General features: G+C 34.8%; 1 protein-coding gene across 1 annotated transcript in view; it reads left to right on the plus strand.

Annotated features, from left to right (window-relative positions):
* Nucleotides 1-23,485, plus strand: part of BBS9 (Bardet-Biedl syndrome 9) — a 285,911-nt gene that overhangs the window by 36,280 nt on the left and 226,146 nt on the right. Inside the window, exons 8-12 of the mRNA XM_058825345.1 lie at nt 213-396; nt 1,639-1,768; nt 17,362-17,543; nt 20,778-20,854; nt 22,987-23,040. Of these exons, the coding sequence (XP_058681328.1) occupies nt 213-396; nt 1,639-1,768; nt 17,362-17,543; nt 20,778-20,854; nt 22,987-23,040 (627 nt within the window). The remainder of the gene's footprint in view (nt 1-212; nt 397-1,638; nt 1,769-17,361; nt 17,544-20,777; nt 20,855-22,986; nt 23,041-23,485) is intronic.

The following is a 23,485-nucleotide window of genomic DNA, read 5'->3' on the forward strand; positions in this document are numbered from 1 at the left end:
AATTCATGACTATTAAGATGTTTTTCCTGCTTGAATCACATTAAGGAAAGTTACTGACTGCCCTCAGAATAAGAGGATAATTCTTATCCAGAGAATGGCCTTGATTTTGCTTTTCTGTCTATGTTAATGATACATAATTTGCTTAGTTCTGAGCCTTTGTCTTTAATATACAGTTGTTATTTGATTTTTGAAGCATGCTTTTTCTTTTGAAGGTGGATTGGGTTTTAAACATTGGAGAGCAAGCACTGGATATACGTGTTGTCTCATTTAATCAGGGAGCTTCTTCTGTTTTTGTGCTTGGTGAGAGAAACTTCTTTTGCCTAAAGGATAATGGGCAAATACGATTCATGAAGAAGCTTGACTACAGTCCGAGTTGCTTCATTCCTTACTGTTCAGGTTTGTAAAAGGAAAACATAACTTTAGTTTGGTTACTTTTTATTTTTTTTTTTTTTTAACCACTGAATAAATACATTTTTCTGAATAAGCAGACTGGGGCATTGTGCAGCCTGGTCTAGTGGAAGGTGTCCCTGCCCATGGCATTTAAGTTAGATATTAGGAAGAAATTCTTGAGGGTGTTGTGACACTGGAACAGGTTGCCCCAGTGCTGGCAGTGTTGAAAGCCAGGTTGGATAAGGCCTTGAGTGACCTGGTCTAGTGGGAGGTGTCCCTGCCCATGTTAGTGGGAGCTGGGACTAGATGATTTTAAGGTCTGTTATAACCCAAGCCATTCTGTGATTCTGTGAGTCTATGATCTGTAGAATCATAGAATTTGGAACTCTCTTTTTGAACGAGGCAAGTTTATTTTCAAATGTTACTTTTTGTGAAGTGCCATAATTTTTAGAATCTAAATATTTTCTTATCACCAAATGAAGATATGTGTGTGGTGCCCAGCTATCAAAGCAACAAACATGGAAGAATGACAGTCTTTGGAAGAGTAAACTAGTGTTTAAAGACCTTCTGTTTGAGGACCTTTTAATTTATAACTTTCTGATATTTACAGATTCGTAAAAATATCAAAGTTTATTGTTATTACATTGGTGGAAACAACTTGTTTAGATACTTGGTTCAAATTACAGACTATTAATACCTATTCTCTTTTAATGTTTCAAAAACTATCTGATAAGTTTTGACAGTATGTCTCCTTTTGAACTTGAAATATAATTTTAATCTGAAGAAATTTGATCTTAGCAATCTTCACATTTTGTACTTTCTGATTTGAATTGTACTATAAATAAACCCTATAAATGCATACACATCTAATTGGTATTCACAAGTGAAAGAATGAGTGAATAGTGTAAGTAGCAGATATTTAATCAATGTGTATTTTTCATATCTATCCTGGCATGTCAACATGGCAATTATGAGTCTTTGTCATGTTTTAAATTACCAAACATGGCTGACCAGAACCTTAGAAAGTTGTGGCATGTATTGTGAAATATGCAATTGAAATTGGTATCCATAATAAATCACATATGTCCTTGCTTGTGTCAATGTAACTTTCCTAACTTTTGATGCTTTATAATAAATTAATTTATAACAACTAACGTATTAAAAATAAATGATAACATGACTTTAAAGAAAAGTACTTTCTTTTGAAAAATCTTTCATCCTAAAATTGTTTTTTTTTTCTTTGAACAGTGCGAGAAGGAACAATAAACACTTTAATTGCAAACCACAATAAAATATTGAATATTTATCAAGATATTACATTGAAATGGGCCAGTCAACTTCCCTGCATTCCTGTATCAGTAAAAGTAGCGAATTTTCAGTAAGTGGCTTGTTAAAGTTTACTTTCTACTTAAAATAATCTCTAGTTTTTGATTAATCTGTGTCTAGATGCTAACAAATAGTTATGAGGTATGTAACAAACAAGGTAACTTTTAAAAGGAAAATTGTAAGTTTTTTTCTTTGTTTTGTAAGATGTTAATTTGATTAATGAGTGCATGTCCTAGGGTAACCTTATGATGCTTTATGTATGCTAGAGCAATACTCAGAATTGCTCTATTGTGCTTTAGGTTTCCTGTTTTTTTTGAGTGAACCTGGAGCCACATAGCTCCAGCCCAGTAGCTTCTTTCTGAAAAGAATGAAAAGTGTGGTTGTGCAATCTGGCAAGGTCCTTCCCTGAGACAGGAAAATAGGGAAGCTCACTGAAAATCTGTTCTTCATTAAGCGTTTAAGAGCATATGCATTCCAGAGATGATTTGTTAGAACAGATTATTAAAATCCAGTGTTAAATTATGGAAATAAAAGAATGTTTAAATTGCTGAGGGCTGCACTGCACCAGACCAAAACTCCTCCTAAAAGAAGCATGAGACAGATCAAGGAAAAAGTGGTTGGGTGGGGGATTGGGTGAAGAGAATGTAGGATGTGTTTATAACTTGTGCTGTGACTGTCGCTGAGATAGGCAAACCACAGAAAGGTTCAGCCAGTGTTTTTATACAATCCAATTTATGCCTGTCCTGTTCCCCCAGAGCTGGGCTGGGTGCTGGTTCCCCAGTGCCTATGACCATAGGGGATGCAGCAGGAGTGTCCTTGTCACATAGATCTGATCCTCAGCAGGCTGGTGGCTGCTGGGCCAACATACACTGGATTGCTAAACATTTGATCATAAGTCAAGCATTTTACCTCCAAACAAATGGAAATAGAACATCTGACTAACTGGCTTTGCTGAGTTGTGCAGAGTCATCTGAGGGATATTTGTGTTTTGTTTGTTACTAATAGATACAAATTTTTTTAAAAAAATATTCATAATTTTTTTTAGGTGAGAGTTGGATTGGCTTTCATCCAACAAACAGATCTTAACAACTGAAAAATAATGAACAGTCTCAGTGGGCCACTTAGTATAACCCAGAAGTTAACTATACAGGATACAACAGTACAGCTTTTGAAGTATGGAAAAAAATATTTGAATTCTAAAAATTTGAAAAAAAACACTGACATTCACAATAGCAGATTGCACTAACATTTGTATATACAATTACTTGTTTGGAAACCCATTATATTGAACCATCTGTTTCAATAATGTGTCTGAAATGTTTATGCAGCTTCTGGCTGTTCCCTGTGAACTTCAACACTCAGCAGTTTGATATTAGGGAGAAATTTGAGAGCCTAAAATCTGTCCCAGCTCAATTTGCTAGTTAGTATTCCCACAGACCTACAAATGCCAGGGTTTGACTTGGGGTTGTGTTCATTAGCAGGTAGAGAGGCAGTAATGCAGTGATGCAAACCTCTTTATACAGGAACATCTGTGTGCCTGCCCCCACTGGCCTGAAAGGCACTGGGAGAGGTGCAGGGCTGTGTGTTTCTGAGCCATGCTTTTACCTGTCTATTGGAAAATATGCATTAAACTTGTATTTCCTTCTGGCATTAAAAAAAAAAGAGCTAAACAGCAAAAACTGTAGTAAAGCCTATAGAGATAGTAATTGGGCTTAAACAGGGCATATGTGTTTGTTTTGGTGGGTTTTTTTAGTATTGTGAAAGGGAATTCTTTGTGAGTCAATGTGATAATGATTTTCTTGTACTCAAGAGAGGCCTCAGTCTTAGTTGGGGCCTCTGAGTACAGCACTACTGTAACATAAGTAATATTAAGGACTTTAATAAGCATAAAGTTGTTAATCCTACACTGTTGAAAGACTGAAGTGCCTTAAATACAATGTATGCCAATTAATTACTTTCTTCACTTTTATTGCAATAATACTTACAAAGTAAGTGGAGCACTTTGAAACATGTGCTCATGTTCATACATGTTCATTTGTATTTTCCCCTTGGCATAATGTCTGTTAGTTCTAATGTGTGACTCTAGCTTGCTGGATAAAAAAAACCCACACTATTAGAAGCTATTTTATGTAAATCCCTTGGGGCAGGAGTAATGATTGCTCACAAAAGCATTGTGATTCCAGTGTAGGCCCCTCCTTATTATTTATTAATTGATTTTTCCTCTTAAAATAATGTGTAATACAGCATTTCTCTATTGCAATACCAGTATGTAAAAAAAGATTACAATATACTACAACATTTGAGATTAAATTCCAGTACAAACTGCTTGATTTCCATCACATTCTCAGAAACATGGAAGAAAAAATAGAATTAAGGAGAAGCGGTTACTTAGAATATTTTGGGTGTTTCTGCACTCTAAAAGTTATGTGTTTTTACGCTGTTAAATTACACTTTTTGCCTTCTGTTAAAACCTCAATGCTCTCTGTCAGGATGTTGAAAATTTGCTTCAAAATCTTGTGATCAGAAACTTGAACTGCAGGCAAAATTTTGAATGCTTATCTTATTCTGGCTTTTTCCTGAATATCTCTGTGACTAGTCACTGAACTAGAAGTTCAGTTCTTGTAAGTTTGTCCCTTATTTTATTGGAAGTTTATGTTCTGGTTCTGCTAATATGTATTAGTTACTGTTTCTTATGTGTTTTTAATCTAATATATATTAGTTACTGTTTCTTATGTATTTTTAATGTCAAAGGGACTCCTACATATTTTACACTGCCTGGATTGCTTCAGAAGTGTAACCACTTACACTGACAATTTCAATTAATTTGAACTGCTTAGGTCTCTCTCTCAGCACAAATTTATCTTCCCATGGATAAGCCTGCTTGAGCAGTTATATTTTTGTGTGTCCTGGGTTGTTATCCTTCAAGTTGTGGCTGTGCAAACACATTCTCACTTAAGCTGAAACTCTTGAAGAAAATGGTTTAAAAGAAGAAGATGGTTCTGCCTAAGTTGATTAAAAACCCCCAAACATCCCCCCACCAAATCCACCAACAGCCCCTCCCAAACCTTTCTAGTGTGATTTGAAGAGAAACTGTCCATATGCTGCAGCTAAAACGGCTGAAATCTAGGAAAGCTGCACGAAGGAATGATAAGAATTCTTACTCTGCTCAGAATTTCAGTGTTGTAATAGCAGTTGTAAGCAGCAGTATTTGCTTGGTATTCATCATAATTATTATCTTCATAGAATTGACTTTAAAGTCCATTCCCTTTTTTCCTGCACTTGAGTTTCCATTTTTCTGTTTCATGAGAGACCTCTTCTCTAAGACCTACTTTGTACCTCTGCGTCTCCTTTGCAAAGGAAATCTCATAAGCAGTATCTCCTACGCTTACAGATTATAAATGTTACAATTTTGTCACTGATTGATGCTTCTTGAGATGTGTTAAGATTTCTCTTTCTCTGTCTCTTTCTCTTCTCACTTTTTTTCCCAAGTCGTATTTGTTTTCTGTATCTGAATTATTCTGTCTCCATGTACTTGACCATAAAAGGTCCTTGGAGTAGATTATAATACCTAGACAATTATTTTTCTATTTATTTGACACTTGGCAGAGCTGTTTCACAGAGTGCATCTTTTAATGGCTGATTGATTGCACTGAGTATTAATTACTCTGTCCTTGTTGGCCTGAAACTAGAACATTATGTTAAGGTGCATTTGGTCTGAGGCAAAATAGCTCATGTTGCCAGGCTCTGGGATATTTCTGTCACAAACATCTGAAATGCCGGTGTGAGTTGAATTTAAAAACATAGATATAGAATTATAGATACACTTATTTAGAGTTCGGATGTAGTCTTGGGAAGGGGGTTCCTGTTTTAATTACTACCAAGTTACGAACCTGTGTTTTGCCATAGGAAAACATGAACCTTTATATTTGGGACTATTTTTTTCTTTTTTCCCTTCTGAATATTTTTAAAGTTCACTACTCTCCACTTTATTTCTTGGTTTTGTTTGTATACAGTCTTCAAGTTATATCTGATAAACCAGTGAATGCCAAAAGGTAGCTTGACTTTTTTCTTTTAAAATGGAATGGATTGCAAACTTGCTCAAATACCTCTTTTCTTCAAATCAGTGTTTCACGATGTGTCTAATTTTGGTTATTTGTGCTTTTGACTGTCCACCAAGAAATTAAGTCTGGTGGTATACATATGGCAAAAAAATGTTGATTTCATGTGGAATTTATCAGCAGGCACAGTTCAAACAGGAAGCCAACCTCAGAGTTTAGGGGGTGTGTTGTGGGAAAGATATTTCTTCCTTCTCTATTCTGCTGGGGACTCTTAGTACTTTAGTACTTTAGTTTATCACCAAACGTAATGGTTGATTGAAGGATATTTTCCCCTTCAGCCACATTAGAATTTGGTTAGTAATACCCAAAAGAAAAAATTTAGAGCCGCTGTAGTGAGGCAGAGATTTGTGAGTTTGTGTTTGGGATAAGTTCACCTGTTCTGAATATGGCAAATTGTGATTTAATTTCCCACATTTATGACCCATTATTTCAAAACCTGTGGGTTTTATATAGAGTCAGTTGTGCACACTGTTGTCCTGTGCAGGGCCAGGAGCTGGACTCAGTGATCCTCATGGGTCCCTTCCAACTCAGCATGTTCTGTGATTCTCTAGTACTTGTCTGTAGGTAGTTGGATGCTTTGCATATGTAGTGCCTCTTGTTTTTAGGAGCTACATCTGGGAATTAGAATACAGTAACCAATTTTATTTTGTGATCATTTTTATCTACCTGTATATCTGTGAGCGAGACTGTTCTTCATGGAAGAAGGATTCTTGAAAAGAATAAACCCCATAACGATGTGTGTGCCATGTAAAATGTGAGATGAGGTTGCTTTTATTACCTGGGGTTGACAGGTATGGACAAGTTGATGAAAGTAGCTAGAATATTTGCTTTCACTTTCGTTTATTTGACAGATAAATATCATTTACTTGGTAGTGGAACAGCGTGTTTCCTGAAGTGGAAATACAAAGAAGTCTGGAAAGGTTTTTTTATGCCAAAGTAATTTATTACCTCCAAAGAATTAGAATTTCTGAGTTTCTTAAAATATTAGATTTCCAGCACTCAACCTTTTAGCTTGAGTTAAGCTAGTAAATAGATTTTCATTATTTGAGATGGGGAAAAAATAGATTTTCTTTTTTAAACAAATGTAACTGTTGAAAAGTCAGGAAATAGAGTAGACTTTATATGGTCAAGATGACAAGCGGGGTTACTTAGCAAGCTTTATTCACACTTCAACTCTTTATGAACTTCAAGTCTGCCATGGTTTATCTGGAGCAGTGATCACCTAAATATATCATAGGGTCTCACAGAATCACCACTGATTCTGTTTTGCACAGTTTGCCATCAAGACGTCATTTCTGTCTGCAAATTGCCAGTACTGCTTCTCCAAGTGTGATCACTGTAGTCTTGACTGTTGGGGTCATGTCTGAACTCCTAACATTGGTACATGAACCATGAGCCCATTATGACTGTGTCAGATAGTAATATAATTATCAGCCATCTCTTAAAACTAGCTACCCATAGGCTATTGTTAATTTTTTGACATATGCTGTTTTGTAATTGTTTTTTCTGAATTAGAGGATAAAATTTACAAGTTTAATGTTGCATTGTGTAGACTGAGATGCAGGAGATACTGCAGCTTACTGAATCACTGAAAAATTACTGATTTAAATTGCTATAGTAGTGTCCAATTTTCTTACTACTTATAAGACAAAATAAAGTGAATCATTACATCTAGAATTTGTAATGTTGTTCTTGTATGAGGCTCTCCCCTTGCATAAATAATAAAGAAGCAGAGACTTTGACTAATGAAGGGACTGAAATTTAATTTTCTATGTAATCATGTTAATAAGTGTTTGAATATTGAACTGTCCCACGTGGTGCTGATAGCCATGACTACTGGACTTTCTCTCAGGATATCCCCACTTGTGTTACAAAGGTGCATTGCAAAAGAGTATTTTACAATATTTTAACATACAAGTTAGTTTTAAAGACAGTGACTTCTAATTTACTAAAGCAATAGTTTCTTGATGTGTACTGAGTTATCATTTTACTCCAACTCTACTAAAAATCATTCACTAAAATGAAGAGTGCCTGCAGAAAAATTCCAAGTGCTTTAACTCTGGGTTTGAAAGAATATGTGAGGAAGGCTTGGGTGGGTTTCATGACCTGGTACCTTGCTGTGTGTTACAATATTCTGTTCCTATCCAGTCTCTCCCCATCAGTCTGCAGCTTGACTGCAAGGCTGAGGATTTTTGGTGACTGAGAGAGACATTGTCCTTACACCACTTCCAACACATTTGAAGCATAGGCCAATGGATGTGTGATGCTGCACTTCAGGGTTGCCCATCAGTTTGCATTTTGAAGGGCAGCACTCTGCTAAAAGAGATATTGTGTTTATTGCATTTAAAACTAAACCTATCTTTCCCACAACACCAAACAATAAAGAGTTTTACAGTTAATGCAGTGAACGGAGAGAATAATCTTTTTTCCTTTTTGAAAAATATTTAATACAATGCTCTCTTGGGATTTTCTGATTTATTAGTATTTCATAGTATTAGAATGGTTGGTAAGAAATGTGTGGTTTGTATACTTACTAGTGTAATGAGGTTTAAAGTCCCTGTAGGGTGTTGTTCACTGGCTTCATAGAACAAGACTTGTGTGTATGAGTAATAGCTTGAGCCTGACATAGTTAACTTGCTTGCAACTTCATGGCACTTTATCTGAATAGAATGATATAAAAAGTCTCTAATTCAGCAACCTGTCTCCTTAAAGAAGAGAACATAAACAAGGGTTTAAATTCTTTGTTTTGACTCAGAATTAATTTCCAGATTTGAACTCATATATAGCCCAACAGAATGATGAGTTTAATTTAAATAAGTTAGGTGAATCAAAAATTGGAGTTCACAATTCTGGTGTATAGTCATTGGTTGAAAATGTGCTTTTATGAAATTTTAGCTTCCAATATTTTAAAAAAATTATTAAAATCTGCAATCAGTTTGTTAGTGAGAGAGTATTGGCCTAGTCCAAATATGAACTTGAAATTAAAACTTTTCTCTGGCACAGAACTGTAGTATGTTGGGTGGTTGGCTGAATGTACTTAATATAGCTGGGCTCTCCAAACAGTAGAAAGGCAACAGGAATTACAGGAATTTAATTTAACTGGAAAAAACATGGAGAAATATTGTAGTTGAATTAAGTCTATAAGGTGTGAAAGTGCAACCACATATATGGTAATACTGGGTGGACTCAAAATAAAACTCCCCTCATTGAATTTTTTTGTTATCCAGGTGCTTGAAAATACTTTGTTCTTCATTCCAGCCCATCTGTTATTCCCTGTTATAACTGACATCACCACAGCTACCACAACTGTTAAAGGATCACTGTATAAAAATGGCAACACTTACATATAAACCCAGCAAAACTTAGCACTTATTACACAGTTTTATGGAAAGAAAACTGCAGGAATCAAACTTTATAGTTTGTTGAAAGATTTTCCCTTTCTGTGTAGTAGTACTGTAATAGAGGCAATGCCAGTTATGACGTACAGTATGAACTGTTCCGTTTTATACATGGATATATATAAATTTTTATTTGAGTGTTCTGTAAGAATGTTGCCTGATCTGAGAAATTAAATGCAGAGATTTCTAGAATCTTTCTACTTTAACATAATTGCATTTTTAAGAAATATTTCTTAAGGGAAAAAATAAGATTACATCTGTTTTTCTCATCACTGATCTGCCACTGGATTTTTGAGAGATGGCAATAGAAAATACAACCCTTTTCAAAGGTCTTTTGAAGAGATAAATTTAATATGTGTATCCTAGCTGCAAAATATGAATATGATTGTATTTCTTTTGCTTTAGTAGGATTCTTATTCTGAAAGTGACACAGATGTGCCACATACTATGGCACATCTGTCCAGCATACTGTGGCACTAGGTCCAGCATATACTGTGATTTTCTAGCAAGCCAGCTTCAAATGGTGTTTACTCTAGGATGCTAAGCACATGCCCATATTGCCAGTTCTCCTAATTTTATTGCATGTCACTTATTTGCTTTTTCAAAAAGACCTACTTTTTACACTCATATGATTTTGTAAGGGTTTCAACTTTATAATAACACTAAAAATATTGCTACCTTCATGGTTATAGAGAAAACCTTAAAAGTGGAAATTCTCTAGAACAAGAAGGCAAGTAACTCCCCTCTGCTATTTTAAATAAGATCCTTGTGTTTAAACAAATATAATGGGGTTATTTTTGGTTAGCCCACTATTTGTGTGTGCCAGTTGTCATGACAGAGTGGATTATAACTTTTATCAGGTTCTGAACTCTCAGTCTTGGAGCTGGTTATTGAGCAGTGGGTTGGAATTTATGGATATTTCTGACACTCTACCCATGAAAGTGCTGGATGTCTTGTTTGAAAAACAGTTTTATGAAAAGTTTCAGTCTGTTGATTTTGAACATCTTGATTATTGTGCTGGTAACCTGAAAGACTTTTTTTGTACAAGGAGGAGCACATGGGACATTTATGTCAAGCTGTGGAACTGAGAGGCAGCAAGCAGTGCGAAGTGCTAGAGATGCTTTGAAAAAACTGTTTTGCTCTTTACCAGACAGGGTGAGGATACAATTATAAATATTGTTAAAACTAGTAAGAGAAAGTGTACACACTTTTTCATTACTGAAATGCTGGTGAATTTTGAAACTTGCAGGCAACTGTGAAAAGAAAGAGATGTAAACTAGTTTGAGTGTTTTAAAAGTTATGTCATTCTTCAAGCTTTCAGAATAAATCTGTTTTAAAGACACATTATGGTTATTGTTGTTCATCTCTTTATAATCTGTGCATGGTCTAATTTTCCTTGTGTACCTCCCAGTATTCTTATAGGAAGCCAACGATTAGGAATCCCTTTTATCTAAAATTATAAACTTAACTAGAGTGTAGATTTTATCAGTGAATCTCCTTGACTCTCTTTTATTTTGGAAGCAGAAATAGCAGGGCCTCTCCAGCTTGACTGTAGCAATATGAACTCTAACCACTACCTGGAAGTAGGAGAAGAGAAGGCTTAGAGGAAGGATAAATGTTGAGGCTCTCCATATCATAAATTCACAATGGCATAGCTGCTAGTAGAGCCTTTGAAAGCTGTTACATGCCTGTCTGCCTGTGAGGGAGCTTGGGCTTGAAACAGATTGTAGGTTTCACATGAAGAAAGTGCAAATGCAGAAATACACTCTAAGAGAGAATGAAGCATGGAGATGTTTTAACTGTGTCACAGCTGGTCTTAATTTTTTGTCTTGTTGCTTATGCTGGTACTGTCACAGAGATGCACGATGCAATTTCTCTTGTTTCTTGTTATTTAGAGTTCCGACATATAGGCTGCACTCTTACTGAAGTAATCCAGTTTGCTTGTCAATCCTCACGTTCATTTTCAATTCTGCTAATGCCACTAAGTGTCTTAGATATGGAACTGTGATACTGAGAAATGCAATGTGTAAATATGAATTTTTCCTTGAATACATTATACTTCATGGCTGTTTATATTTTTTTGTTTAAAGTAAAAATATATATTTCTGTGACATCAGGAGGCCTGTGTCATCACTCTGAATATTATGTTTTTATTCTATTTGGTGAGAAATACTAATTTTACTTTAAAACTGCATTTTGGATGGGTATCTGCTGTAATTTTTAAGTAAAACTTTTGTTACTTCTGAAATAGTTTTGATTTTATATTTAAAACAACAAGAAATAAAGTTGTTTCAGATAAAATTCTGCATTTTGTATGCAGCTTGTAGCATGAGCTTGAATTTCATGCCTAGTCTGCCTGTATTAGTTCATGTGTGGCGTGTGTGTTCCCTGCGTGGATGGACCAGAAGGTTGTCTCGTGCAGGGGTGTGTGTCCCAGGGCATTTACTGTTAAATATTGTTCTGGTAAGAATGCCTTGTGCCTAGGAAATAAGTGTTAAGCTGTTATAGTGACCCTGGTGAAAAACCCTGTACCTGCTTCACACAACGTGGCGTGGTGGCGCTCAGGGCTCACCTGCATGAAAACTCTGCTGCCCCGCAGGTGGCAGCAGCGCTCTGGCAGAAAGGACCCCCGACCCAAACTCCTGGGAGTAGTGCTTGCTTTTAACTTGGCAGTAAAAGTAAAAGCAGTCAATTTTCTTTTCTTCTTCTTCTTTTTTTTTTTTTTTTCCTTTTATTCTTTTTTTTTTTGTTTTGTTTGATGGAAAATACTCCTTTTTATTTGGTTGCTGGACAGCATTTTAGGCAGAGTCTTTTTCAAAGAGAAAACTACACAAGGAGAGCTACAAGAGCAAAAGCCTGGTGAAAGTTTGTCTTGGTGCTGGCTGCTTTGTTGTTTTGCTGTGTAGTGGCACCACGTAAAGCTGCTTGTGGAGATGTCCTCACTCACATGTAGGGAGCAAAAGTACCCATATATGACCTGAAAGGTGACGAATTCTTCAGCCATTTAAAATGGTCACATTCAGGTTTTACTCAGTTCTGGCCCTCTGCATTTCAGTGTTTATAAGGGGATAAATGTTAACATGTTGTTCTAGTCATTACTTATATTTTTTAACTGCTTTTCCATTGCTTTTCAAGATGAAATAATTTTTCATTTCCCTCTTCTTCTTGCATGCATTTTATAATTTTTTAAACCAGATTACTATCTGGTATTCTGTTAAGTTCAGCCATCCTAAGGTAACAAACAAATGGGAAAGTTGAAGGATGCTTTTCTGTAAAGCAGCTCCTTTATACTATTTAATATAATTACATATTGTTAAATAATTATATTTGAGCACCATGTTTACATTATTTGTTTGTGTGCCCTCTGCAGAGTGTGCAAAGCATGCTAAATATATAATATAAATAGCTTAAAAAAATTTTAATTCTTGATAGTAATTAGATTGTCTGTTTTCATGTGTAATAGCAGCATGGGGAAGGCTTACACATATGAGTATTACTTCTAATGTAAGTTAACCAAGATCTTTTAACTGAGGAAAGCATTTTAAAGAAGCCTGAGAGTGCTCTAGAGATGTGCAGGACAGTTAGGTATCTAGTAACTTGCATTGAGTCACACTGGATGTACTTTGAATATTCAGCTGTGGGGATACTTGAGATTTTTGAGTTTTTAATATGAGTTAGATAGGCTTTTTACTTTTATTCCCATTAGTTCATGTTAGAAAATTCTTATAGTTAGTTACTCCTAGTCTGATCTTCCTTCAGTGTTTTATCAGATACTTCATGTAGTTGTACCTTAAAATGATACTGAAATGGTAGTGAACTTAGAATAATTTAGGTTTTCAAAAGTACTAAACTAAAAAGTGCTATTGAGGTATGCTCTTGCCTATAATTACCTCAAAGGGTGATAAAATCAGGAGAGAAATGGATTCAAAATGCTTGAGCACAATTCCAGGAATTAGTTTCCTAGTTTAGTAGTTTTTAAATAATACATTGTCAATGAGGAGCAGAAAGTAGTATTGCAGAGAATCTTGTTTTTTAAAATGGTTGGTTTGAGTAATAGCAATTAAGAGCGCTTCTAAAATTGAAGTAGAAATTTTATGAGCTATTATAAATAATTAAAGCTGCAAATGGTGTCAATAACCAGACCTTGTCCTAAGAGTTGTCCAAAGCTTAGCATGTGTCATTCAAGTAAAACAGAACTACTGATTCAACAAAACAATTGTTTGAGTGATCAGTTTAGTATTATATAACTGGAAACATGCAAAGCATTTTAATTTCTTCAAGAACTATATTATGAGCAATTTGTTTAGTAAGAGAAGACCTACAAAAAGCATATGCCATTATTATTACCCAGAATCCAATAAAAGATAGTTTTTCAAATTATTACCATATGTGTGTAGGAGCTGCTTTGTACTGTAAAGTTATTTTAGATATCAGAATAATTTGTTTTATACTTTGAGTTCCTCACTGTTAAAATGTCCCCTTAGATTTACTATTACTCTGACTATTGTGTTATACATAGTAAAAAAAGAATAGCTTACAATAAAAGAAATTTAACAAGTACTAGAAATTCCAGATTGTATGCAAAATGTGCCAAATGAAGTAATGGTATTTGCAAGGATATTGTGTGAGAGCAGTAGCTGTGGGGAAAGTTCTATAAAGCTGTTAAATATGCTTCCCCTCCCCCTGCTGTCCTTAACCACTGTTAAAAAAATATTGAGAAAATAATGCAATTTTGACTGCCTGACAAACATTCCAACAGAGAAATGAATGTATTATAAAAAAAAAATTAGAACTGCTTACCCATATTTTTCTTATTGTTTCTGTTGATGTGCAAATTCATAGACCACTTTTAACAAGGAAAGATTACTGAGAAAGGCTTTTTTATACTTAGGTATGTTTCATGTTGAACAATCTTCTTGGGACCCAGCAGACCACTAACTGAAGCAAAGGAAAATTGTAATTTGTAATGCTGCTTTCTTAAACTAATGCTTTTGTCTCTGAGATAGTGTAGACTTGAAGGGTGTTGTGACTATCAGAAAAGCTGGTTGAAGTGAGTTCATTTTAAGGTGTAGCTTCTGAATGTGCATTCTGTAATGTTGACTCAGAAGTTAAGCCAAGCATAATTTACATAGGTAAATCACCTCATTAATTTAAATGAATCTCATTTGATAGACTGATTAGCTGCAGATAACTGCCAGCTTAATTGTGTATAGGAAGGGTGGTATTTACAAACCACTTTGGAATGTATTATACCTTAGTAGTATATCATCAAAGATTTATTGCTGACTTTGTAGCGATATTTCTTCATGCCCTTTTGATTTACATTCAGATTCCTCATGGATCTTTCCTTATTAGATTAACAGATGTATATTTTAGGGAAAAAAATTGGGAAAAAAACCAGGTGCATAAATTTCAGAAAAAGATCGTCCAAAGCCATTGCTTGACAATTCTAGAAACTGTCTTGTTTTCAGAAGTTTTCTTTATCCAGTTGTAGAAAAAGCTCCTGGTGCTGTTTCTCTTGTTTCGTCCTCCACCCCTTTAAAAAGTCAGTATTTGCTATAATTTGATAGCAAAGGGTGGGGCAGTACATTTGGTAGCATGCACTGCCTCAACAATGCCCCAGTTTTAAAGACTTTGCTGCACCCCTGACCAATATGGCAAAGCTCCTTGCAAACATTTGGCAGATGCTGACAAAACCCTGTACGCTGGGTGTTATTTGCATGCTTGCTAAGATGGTGGTGTGGTGCAAGTGTTCATAATAACCTGTCTCCTAGCATTTCTCATATTAGGGAACTCAGGTTTGTCCCAAAGTATTTGTTTTGTGTGCCATCCAGAATTCTGTAAACATGGTTTTGTGTTGTACAAAGCTTTTTGGACATAAGAAAATTAGGATGGGCAGTTCTGCATGTAATTAAAACAACAGACCCAATCCTAAGCAAAAAAACCAACAACAAATCAACAACAAATATTAAAGAAGAGAGAGAAACCAGGACTCATGCTTAGTTCCAGTTCCTGCTGATGGTTTACAGTTTGTCAGGAAGTCCCTTTAGGATACAAGCCCCAAGCTCACAGGTTACAAAAAGGTCATGGCATTCACAGGATGGCTGCTACCATAGGTACTGGATATGTACGTTGAAAATTATTGTTAAGTCTTCCACTTATTTTTCTTCAAGTATTTGTTGTGTGAGTCTTGGCATCTCCAGCCTTATGGTGCTCACAAAGACAGATTCCTGTTACCTTTTTGGTAGGGTGTGCTGAAAATTTGCATGTTAAAAGTTTCAGTGGTAGATGGAAGCTTTTCTGTAGCAGTAAGCAGTAGTCCCAAAAAAGAAGACTGTTTCTGTTTAAGATGAGTTTATATGGTAGATAAGGTGAACATTGTGTTTAAGCCCTTTTATCTGTGTTCTATTCCAAAAGGCAGTTCAGATTTGCATGTTCCAGCCTCAGTGAAGGGCTCACTGGAGGTACCTGTTGTCCAAAAACCCCTCACAAGCAGTTTCCATACATTCATAATTCAACAAAGAGATTTATTTCTTTCACTGAGTAACAATTGCTTTCTGCAGAAAGAGAAAACTTAAACTTACGTACAAAAATTACTTTTTTGTACAGTGCCCAGTAGGGTCTTCATTCCTGTGTGCAGTTATAACTATACAGAGTTCAGATGTTCTCAGTTACAGCATAGTTTTTACAGATTATTTGATTGCAGCTGTAGAACCACCATTGGGATTGTGGCCTTATTGTGCAACAGAAAGACATTTTTGAACAGTACAAGTGGACCATCAGTGGTTAAAATTAATTTGTGACATCTGTTGGCTTTTGTAATTACTATTACCATGGAAAATTTTGGATTGAGGTTTTCTATATGTGTGTTCTGGAGCCATGCTACAAGACCGTGTAGGAAACCAGAGAGGATTCTATTTCTTTTACATAGCTATCTGCCTTTTCATTGTACTAGAGGAGGCCTTTAGAGGTGTCTGTGTAAGTGAAAAGAATTTTTTTAATTCTATATGAATTATAGAATATGTAAGCTTGAATGCTTACATAAATTCAGTATTTTACAAGGGTTTGATTCACGCGATAGTGAATTAGGCCTTCTTGTCCAAAAAACTTTTATATCTAAGAATTAAATTTGATCTTTCTTTGCTTTTTATGGCAGTCATGTTTGATGCAAAGGCAGTATCTGCTATAAGGTATTCTAAGGATGGAGTAAGAGCAAATTACTGGCATGAATGTGTAATGTCATGATTTTGAAAGTGAGTACGGGCTTTTAATTTAAATAAAAGTAGGCATTTAAAAAAATAAAGTGAAAGTATATGCTTCTAGCATTTGCTGTTAACTTCTATGCTGGTTTTTACTGTTCAGTTTCTCTTCTGTTAGGAGTAAGCTTCAAATTAAGCAAAATGCTGGCAGCAGTCCCTATTGTCTCATAGCTTGTTAAATACTTTCCTGAACCTTGCATTTGCGTTGTAAAGATCAGATAAGCAAAATGAGTGAGATTTTTGTAGGAGCAATGAGGTACTTTTCCCTTGAGAGAAAAGAGACTATAGTGTAGCTAATAAAACACTCACTGGTATTGATTCAGAGGAGTGCAAGGGGAATGCTCTGGATCTGTGTGGTTTCCTTTTAGATGGATACTGCAGGGAAGAGCCAGCCCGGGTTTGAAGCCAGCACAGTAGCTGCAATAGCAGCCAAAGAATTGGTTAGGGGAGCTATTAATACCATCAAAGCCCTAAAGCTGTCTTCTTTGTGAGCATCTTCCATCTGTTCATGATTTCTTCTAACCCCTCTTTTCCCTTCCTTTTTCCCTCCCCCAGATTCCTTTTCCTGCATAGTAATCTAAATATTGCAACTTCAAAAGACTTAGATGAATAAATAAGTTACAACTGTCCAGTGTATTCAGCTTGTTTGTTCTGATCCTTTCCATCACCTCTCCTGATTGTACGGATTCACAGGTTCTGAGGGCCCTTTTGTCATCTAAAACAAATCCATTTGTAGGTATGATTGCATTGAGTGAGAGTAATATTAATGAAGATATCTTAATTAAGGAATAAATATTATTATTAATGTTACTGCTTCTGTGATTCTTCCCAATTTCTTAGTAAGCTTCATTATTTTTTTTTCTTGTGCAGAGACTTGAAGGGTGTTATAGTCACTCTGAGTGATGATGGACATCTTCAATGTTCATACCTTGGAACTGATCCTTCAATCTTCCAGGCTCCTAAGGTTGATTCTAGGGAAATAAACTATGAAGAAATGAATGCTGAAATGAAAGAGCTTCAGAAAATCATCAGGGAGGCCACAAAAACACAAGGTATACTTCTTTCTTGTTCTATATTTTTACACACCTTTATTCATCTGACTTTTCTTTTAGCATTTTAAAATATTTTAGTTTCAGTCTTTGCCCATTGTTACATTTCTGTAGAAAATGTAGTATTTAAGAATAAAAAAATAAATCCTAGACAGTAAAGCCCTCGGATAAAGGATTTTTTCTTTTTATTTTCATGATGGTGTAGGAAGGTTAAAGTTATTTACATCAGGTTGCAGATAATTCTCACTAGTACAACAGTTCAGAATAAAAATTGATCGTGCAGGGACTACCCAAAAGCAAGAAAACTTGAAGAATTTCAACAATCTGATGTAGTTAGGTTTCAGAGAGAATAAAGATATCGCCAGATTCAGTTTATTAATACAAATGACTTTTTAAGTTATGAAATTAACAAAAAATGACTTTTTTAAAAGCAACTTTTCTGTTAGTTTAACTATTGAAAAGCATACTTGTAGAACAGAATGACATATCTGATGATAATAAATTCTGGAATTTATATGCATTGCTAATAACTGGCATTGATTTTATTCAAGTAAGGGCACATAATTTCTACAGAGATCCCTCAAAGTTTAAGTTTTCATAACTGTGTTTTTGAACAGCCTGGTTTTTGCAGGGAATTGGAAGCATGTGATTTTATAGGAAGCTATGGATAAATCTTCAACAAATAGAAAGAACAAATTAATTTTTTTTCCTTCATGATAGAGAGCACGTTCTTAAAATGAATTCAAGAAATAGTTATGGTTTTCTAGGTGAAAAAAAAACCCAAAAATCTTGCAGCTGAAATTCCTGGAAAATAAAAATTATTTATCTGCAAGCATGAGTTTGATTCTGTAGCACAAAGATTTCTTTGTTTTGTAATTACATGTAACTTCATCCATTATCATGGTAGACTTATATCAGGATTTTAATTTTCTGAATCCAGTAATGTGTTATTTAAGCATACAGATGTGAATAAATTCCACTGATTTTTACCACAGTCCATCCTTATGGGTATTTGACAATTTTGTCTCTCTTAACCAAAGGAAGGAAAAGCATGGCGGAAAGAACAAATCAACAAATTCGAAGTGAATCAACTTCAGCTTGTTTATTTCAACATGTTGTCTGGAAATTCTAAGGAGAGAGAAAGGAACTGTAGCTGTGTAGCTGTCCTTTTAAAATTTTGTAATAACTGTCAGGAATGATAAATTTACTATGAATATTTTTGATTTTTTCACCATTCTCTTTGCTTAAATTCCTTTTCTTCCTCAATTTGTCTAATCTGATTAAAGTGGTGTTTTCAGATGGGTTTTTATGGATGCTCTTTTTTTGTGGAGAGATGTCCTAATGATGTTGTGTTTGGCTTTCTTTAACTGGATGTAAAACTGGGTATATGAGAACATTCTTGTATAACAAAACATTTTACTTGTGAAGAATACTTGTCAATTTTGGGTGTGTTGGCTTTGTTTAATTTTGCTTTTTTTTCTTTAAACTTCAGCATGAGCCTTGGTTACCGTTAATTTACTCCTGAGCACAATCTTCAAAATGACCCGTTGAATTTCTTGTCTTTTGAATTCATGCTTGTGCAGTCAGAGCTTGTGTTGTTTTGAAAATATTTGCCCTTATATGGAAATAATTTTTCTTTGTTTCATTTTGACTTTCAAACGCAGAAGGTATTTAGAATTAGGTCATTGTATTACAAAAACTTAGGGTAGTTATTTCCATAAATGTCTTGTATTTCTGTCCGGTGCTGACCATTAAATTGTTGAACTTAAGCTGTTTTATACATTTAGAAGAATAAGGATTTACAGTATAAACTGATGAAATATTTAAAAATCTTAACTGTTATACTAACTTAAATCTAATGTTACTTGCATCAGTCTGGATGACATAAGTGATTAAAAGTGTTTTGGCTCAGTTTAATAGTAACAAAAAGCTGATACTTACATTTAAACTTTGATTGTAATCTCTGTTATACTTCTAATAGAAAAATAACTGTATGACAGAGGTTGCAACATTGTTAGCTTGAAGAAGCACCCAGAAGAGAAATGGTTGAGAAGGGATAGAAAAAGAATGGACCATGCTGAGCTATGTGTAATTGGCAGGACCAGTTCTTTGCAATTAAAACAGTCCTAAACTTCTTTTCTAGCTGGTATTGGAGAAACGTGTTTAGGTTTTGCTTTTCTGTCTTGTAGTTAAAGGACGTATTTCTCTCTGAGCACAAGAAAATGAATACTTATTTTCTGTCTTCATCAAAATCTTTTCCCTTGACCCTCTTGTTAGAAAGACATAATGTACTACTACTTCTAGGTCATTTTCAGGACTGTGTGTGTAATAAAATTGTAGCAGCTTTCTGAATGTGCTCATGCTCTCAGTTATTCAATTAATATGTTAATTGCCCCTTTACATCAACTCTTTACTCGTTACTTTAGGAACTATATATTTCCTGTTCAGATTTTTAATTTTCCAATACATTTAGTATGTTAAAAAATAGAAGCGCGTTTCAGAAAAATGTAAATATCCTAGGGCTGTACTTCTGGACTCTTAAGAGGTTATGCAATTCCTCAAGTTTTTTAAGGATTTAATTTGTATCATTTTTTTTTGCATGTGTAAATTGGCATAAGGTTTTGTATTATGGATTTTAGTGAGTTTGCAGCATTCTTTTGCCTTGTATGTTGATAGTCCTAGAAATAATCTGGTGATTTATTTTAGTTAAGCCACATGAAATAGTCTATACATAAAACTTTGATATACCTCCTAATGCAGAGGAATTTGCTGAAGATTAGACTGTTAGTCACAGAATCTTTCTTTGTTTAACATATTCACGATAAAATTATTTATATTAAAGTGCCATGAGAGGTGTGGAGTTATTTTGGAGGTAGTTATTCATTGTATATTGGCATATGCATGTGAGGATGAAAGTTTAAAAATACCTTAAAAATACAGTCTCTAAAGATCATGGATATTAGGTGTAAAATCTTGTTATAGAATGCATCTAAATCCTTTTTCATACTTAAATCAGAAACCCAGAATAAGATCCAGGTTTAGGTTGTCTGTAGAAATCTAATGAAATTGTAATGCTTTTTTTTGATGTTTCCAAAATCATACACATTGCTATTTTTTTCGTTACACTACTAGGTGTAGAGGTCTAACTTTCTGACTTGATGCTGTTGAAATAGTATTGTTTTTAGGAATGTAGCTGAATGTTTCTTAAAGGAGAACTGATTTGCTTTTTTCTTTAAGATATTTTGCCTGAATCTGAAAAACAGAGAGATGTAACTGTCACAGCAGAAGTTTCACCTGATTTGGATGAAGAATCTGTACGTACCTGCATAAAAAGGAAATTACTCCAAAAACTCCATTGATTTCATATGAGTAAATAATGACTGATCATGCATAGTGATTAATATTTACATTTGTGTGACTGAGCTTCAAGGCCCACAGTTTTCCATCAATTAGCACCCACTGTTATTAAGGATTTTAACTAGAATTATTACAATTATTTATTTATATTCTATCTGGGGACCTTTAGATTCTTGGCTGGGCAAACAGAAGTGAGCAAGAACTTAGGGTCTGGAATAACTTTGTAGTGGTGAGCAGTGGTAAATGTTGGGGGAAGCAAAGTGTCACCCTTGGATCTTTCAAAGACAGAATACTCAAATCACTCAAGCTGCATTCTAATCTTTCTTCAACAAGCTATCATTCAATATTCTTTGGTGTTGCAGCCTAATTACTTTATTCATGTAGTATACATATGTAGTTTACAAAAATTAGTCAAAGTGCGATTTGGGAGAGCTTGTACATAACATACTTGTACATACAAAATACTTGTTGCACTATGACATCTTTAATTATCCATTTCTGGCCACTAGTTTTGGCAAAACTGATTTTTCACAGCTACTTACTGTTTAAAAAATACATAAGGATATTTTTCTTTGATAAATGGAGCTCTTTATAATGTGTGCTAGTGTCCTAGCACTTGTCTGTGGAAGAAAGGACAGTGTGACGCAGTCTGGGCTAGCTGCAATAATCTGCTCACAACCCTTGGAACTGTTAGGTGCACAGAATGCTCTAATGCTGCAGTGCTCATTTGCTCAGCCTTCCAGATGCAACTGGTCTGTTTCATATGCGAGTAACTCAGTCTATCAATCAAACCACAGCTTTGAATCTTTATCTGCCCATATATCTTAGTTTCCTGTGTGGTCAGCTTTTCTGTGGGTTCTTTCAGTAGCTGCCTAGGAAGGAAAAATCTGATAAGATAGTTTGTGGGGAAGGATCAATAAGCGAAAGTAGGAACAATTTTAGGGCTTCTGCAGTTACATTGGGAGCGACAGGATTTCCGATGCTACTTCTGCACTTGTGAAAAGATTGAAATTGCAATCTGTGTGATAAAAGCAAAGAGGATATAGAGTATTAAAATTGTGTAGATAAGCAAGTGGAGGGCCGTTCTGTTATTTAATGCTACGTCCTGTGTGTGGCCTCTGATCCAGGAAATCCAGGTAATTTCTGAAAGTTGAATATGGTAAGATTCCATATCTTTATACCCCTACTATTGTTTCAGAATCAACCACTGGTCACCAGAGAGCGTGACAAGCCTGTATGAGGGTGTCTGTCTTTTTTTAGCTGAGAAATGTGCACAATGTACAAATGCAAGTCCTACTTCTGGAACCCAGAGAGCCTACCAGCCTTCTGACTTCTTATGAAGTTTGCAGAAGTGGCCCTTATTTTACTGTTTTTAATTTACTGTTTTATAATGACAAAGTATAAGTTCAAATCAGTAATTTGGTATTATATCAGAAGTGAGAGAAGTGTTTCTTTATAATAGTTTAAATAGGAGCATTTTGTTCAACTGTAGTAACTGACCTGTTTCAAAATAAAATAAGATTAAAATAGACCACAAGGTCAAGATAAATGTTGAAGTAGATGGAATTGCCTATTGAAATAGAAATTAGCAGGAGTATTGAAGTGCCTGCTAGAATTTTCTTTTGAAGTTCCAGGTATATTTCTGATTATAAAATAGTGTGTGATGATTTTATAGTAGATGCTATGTTGTTGTGTATATAATATATTGGCAGATTGGAAGTCACCTTTTCCTACTGAATAGCAAAAAGTATTTTCAGACTTTGAATAAATATACAGTGAAAAGTAGTGTGCCAATCAAAACAGCTTCAAATATTCATATATACATCAGAGTGTATTAGTTTCTTATATATACTACATTCATGACCTTTTGCTATCCTTTTTGCAGGGAATTTCAAAGACAGACTTCACATTTTCAGAAGGAACTCAGAAATGTGTTTTGTGTATTTTAATCTGTCATAGGAATGATAAGTCCTTTAATGTTAATTCTGTGTTTACCAAGTTGATGGTAGGAAAGTAATATTGCTTTTATTGTGTTTGCTTGTTCATGTGGAACATTGAATTTCATGTGTTTTCATCTTTTTCTCCACAGCAGGCCATTGACAGTGAGGTAAAAGCAGGGGCAGTGCCATCACTCACAGTAAAGGTACTGTGCCTAACTCAAACAGTAGCATTTGAATAGTGGTGGCAAATCATAACAAACCTGTTACTTTCTGTGTATTTCACTTAGAACATGAAAATGAGAGAAGTTTGAAATACAATACATAGTTAATTTTTTTTCTCCTCAGTATGACATGGTGTCATTCTAGCAAGCCTTCTGCTACAGTCAGAAAGTAACTGCAGTTTTAATTATGATAGGCTTATCAGTAAGCCATCAGAGAAACACTACTTGGATAGAATGAAGCAGTTTTGGAAGTCATGAGACTATTTTTTCCAATAACAATAAATGTTTGGTTACTCAAATGGGAAGTTTATAATCTTCAGGTGCCTATTTGGTTGTCAATAAACAAAAATAGACTTTCTTTTGTAAAGACACTTTCATAGCTTTAGCAATTAAAAAAAATGTAGGAAAATCTAATTAGAAAATTGCA

The sequence above is a fragment of the Ammospiza caudacuta genome, chromosome 1 (genome assembly GCF_027887145.1).
Source record: "Ammospiza caudacuta isolate bAmmCau1 chromosome 1, bAmmCau1.pri, whole genome shotgun sequence".
Taxonomy (NCBI): Eukaryota; Metazoa; Chordata; class Aves; order Passeriformes; family Passerellidae; genus Ammospiza; species Ammospiza caudacuta.